The sequence below is a fragment of the Protobothrops mucrosquamatus genome, unplaced genomic scaffold (genome assembly GCF_001527695.2).
Source record: "Protobothrops mucrosquamatus isolate PMUCROS unplaced genomic scaffold, P.Mucros_1.0 scaffold8781, whole genome shotgun sequence".
Classification (NCBI taxonomy): domain Eukaryota; kingdom Metazoa; phylum Chordata; class Lepidosauria; order Squamata; family Viperidae; genus Protobothrops; species Protobothrops mucrosquamatus.
The window spans coordinates 13,378-16,842 of NW_015394575.1; the positions used below are offsets into that span (position 1 = coordinate 13,378).

General features: G+C 48.1%; 1 protein-coding gene across 1 annotated transcript in view; it reads left to right on the forward strand.

The window, feature by feature from the left end:
- The window catches only part of FPGS (folylpolyglutamate synthase), a 9,284-nt gene that overhangs the window by 3,985 nt on the left and 1,834 nt on the right, over positions 1-3,465 (forward strand). Inside the window, exons 4-9 of the mRNA XM_015830139.1 lie at positions 24-140; positions 332-434; positions 550-627; positions 900-1,047; positions 1,667-1,768; positions 3,084-3,234. Of these exons, the coding sequence (XP_015685625.1) occupies positions 24-140; positions 332-434; positions 550-627; positions 900-1,047; positions 1,667-1,768; positions 3,084-3,234 (699 nt within the window). The remainder of the gene's footprint in view (positions 1-23; positions 141-331; positions 435-549; positions 628-899; positions 1,048-1,666; positions 1,769-3,083; positions 3,235-3,465) is intronic.

The following is a 3,465-nucleotide window of genomic DNA, read 5'->3' on the forward strand; positions in this document are numbered from 1 at the left end:
TTGCTGTGGTCTGCAATCTGGAGGGCCCCAAACCTCTTGGGCCACGAGACCATGAGCGGTTTTGTATCTTCTTCCCAGGTTGACTTGGCGGTTATAGAAGTTGGCATTGGGGGCGCCTACGATTGCACAAATATTGTCAGGTATGGAGGTTGAACTTCTGGATGCTGCATCATTAGCCTTCCAAAGGGTGGGTTTCCCTCTCTGTTCAGAAATGGCTCGTGTTTGGTGGACATCCGTTCTTCTCTTGATGGCTTTCTAGGACCGTGCCAAGAATCTGACTTCCCCTCCTGGGAGAGTCTTCTACATCTCCCTCTCTTTGTCTTCCTCGTAGGAAGCCAATAGTATGTGGGGTCTCCTCCTTGGGCATTGACCACACCAGCATCTTGGGAGACACCATCGAGAAGATCGCCTGGCAGAAAGGAGGCATCTTCAAGGTAGATGTTTTGGAGAGATCTTCTCTCTCAACCTTCATGCTATTAAGATGGGCTTGGGAAACCTGGAGAACTGTTGAAGCAGAATCAGAGCAGAGCATCTTGATCTGTCTTTCAGCCCGGTGTGCCAGCATTCACGGTGCCGCAGCCGGAAAGATCCTTAGAAGTCCTGAAACAGAGAGCTGAAGAGTGCCAGGTAAGGCCCCCCCATGTTTCCTTCTAGCTTTTCCTGGAAGACCAAGCCCTCTGGTAGCTGTTGGGGGTGGAAGACGCAATGGACAACTTACACACAAACCTTAGAAAGTCCAGAGCTGGTGCATCAACTTTCCTAGGACTTCGGGTTCTCCACGTAGATCAGAGATCTTCATCCTTGGCTCCTGGAAGATTTGTGGACTTCAACCCCTGGGCCACCAGGGCTCATCTTTATATGGAGCAAAACCATTCCTGGGTCCCCTCTTTCTTCCGCAGTGCCCGCTTTTCCTCTGCCCTGACCTGGAAGCCTTTGAAGACGACGACAAGCTCCTCAAACTAGGTTTGGCTGGTGATCATCAGCGCTCGAATGCTGCTTTAGCCCTCCAGCTGTCCCGCACGTGGCTGGGCCGTTGTGGGTATCTGGGTAAGGAAAGACACACACAGACAGACACACAGTTCACTCGTTCTTGGCAAGGAAATCTGAAACTATCCCAGGAGGGGAGGCCAAGGGGCTGGGGGCAATTTAATCCCCACCTTTATGCAATTTGGAGAGGCAGGCATAACATTTCTTAAAAAAGAGGGTTTAATCCAAGCTCAGCATCTTTCTGTTGTTGTTTTTTTTTGGGGGGGGGATCACTAGATTTGAAGCTAAGCCCTAAAGAGAAATATAAATGCACCAGGGAAGGAAGGAAGGAAGGAAAGAAAGAAAGAAGGAAAAAAGGAAAGGAAGGAAGGCAGGGAAGGAAGGAAGGAGAAGGAGGGAGGGAGCAAGGAGACAGGAATGAGAGGAAGAAAGGAAGGAGACAGGAAGGAAGGAAAGGAAGGAAGGAAGGAATGAGAGGAAGGAGGGAGGGAGGAAGGAGACAGGAATGAGAGGAAGGAAGGAAGGAGACAGGAAGGAAGGACCCTTCCTGATCGCCATCCCAGTTTCTGGAAGTTGGAGCTGGCGTTTGGGAGAGACAGAAAGCTTCTGTAGCATCTTGGCAGAGTGAGGGACAAAGGGGCTTCCCCTGATTTAATTAGATTTCTATTTTGCTTTTCAGATGCTGGTGAGCTGAAGGACTCGTGGCTGACCTCTGAAGCTCCATCCAAGAAGGTGCCCTGCTTGGCCCCGGCTTTTAAGCCAGACCAGCCCATGGTGCAAGGTGGGCGGTCCTTCCTTTTATCTGTCTTCCCCCATTTCTTCTTCTCTACCTTAGGTTCCTTATTATCTGTCTTCTCCTCCACCTCCTCCTCCTCCTTCTCTTTCTTATTATTTACCTTCCCCTCCTCCTCCTCCTCTTCCTCTTATTATTTATCTGCTTCTTCTCTTCTTTCTTATCTACCTCCTCCTCTTCCTTCTCCTCCTCTTATCTATCTATCTATCTATCTATCTATCTATCTATCTATCTATCTATCTATCTATCTATCTATCTATCTTCTCTTTCTATATCTATCTCTATCTCTTTATCTATCTCTATCTATCTATCTATATCTATCTATCTATCTATCTATCTATCTATCTATCTATTCTCTATATCTATATTCTCTTTCTACTGTATATCTCTTTATCTTTATCTATTTATCTCTATCTATTCTCTAGATATCTATATCTATTCTATCTCTATCTCTATCTCCTCTTCCTCCTCTTATTATCTATCTTTCTCCTCCTCCTTTTCCTTCCCCTCTTCTTATTATCTCTCTGTATATCTACCTACCTGTCTGTCTGTCTGTCTGTCTGTCTGTCTGTCTGTCTGTCTGTCTGTCTATCTATCTATCTATCTATCTATCTATCTATCTATCTATCTATCTATCTCCTCTTCCTCCTTTCTTATTGTCTACCACCACAACCACCACCATCTCCTCCTCCCCCTCCTCCCCCCCCATCCCTCCCTCCATCCCATTGCTGCCTCCTGACCTATTTCCTGCCCCTCCCTCCCTCCCCGCCCTTGACTTTCAGCAGACATCAGCTCAGCCCCGGCAGACGGACGGACCCTTTCTTGGTGAAACAAAAGCCCCAGTGTTGAGTCTTCTTTGGCCGGGTCCCACCCAGGACGTCCGTTGAGGGATGCTGAGCGGCCTGGAGAAGGAACGGAAAGATTCAATTATGCCGCTTAGAGTCACGGGGCAGGGACGTGACAGTTTGGCCTCTCCAAAACTTTCATAAAGATCTTTTGAATCGCTTATTCAAAGCTGCATTATCACGGGTTTGGGTTGAGTGTATTGTGTGAAGCCAGCACTGGTGGACCATCATTGGTAGCTTAGCGTGATGTTGGTGAACCACACACAGTTTTGCAGGAGACAACCCTGAGTACTGCCTTCTGCAGCTTTCCCCTAATCGTTTCATTTTTTAAGCCAAAGAAAATCCTATTTTTACCACATCTCTTATCTGATCCTCTCCAGAATCGTGAGGGCTAGAAACTTAGTTCCTGATCAGGAAGCTGCAGCGTTCTCACGGCTGATTTTCACTTTGTTTTCCAGGCCTGCAAACAGCCGTGTGGCTCGGACGTAACCAGGTGCTGCACCACGGCCCAGTGACGTGGTACATTGATGGGGCCCACACCACCAGCAGCGTGCAGGCCTGCGTCCGGTGGTTTCGCCAGGCGGCCTTGAATGAAGACAAACCTACAGAGTAAGCTGGGCTGGGTGTGTTTGTGTGAAATCTGTTCTGAAGCTGGTTTAAGGAAGGAAGGGATCGCTTTTTGATGGTGGAAAGGGGGAGAGGGGAGGAAAGGGAAGGAAGGAAGGAGAGGAAGGAAAGAAAGGAGGGACAAAGCCTAATGAATTCTATAATTTTGAGGTATCCTTGAAAAGGAAGGGGAAGGAAGGAAGGAAGGAAGGAAGGAAGGAAGGAAGGAAGGGG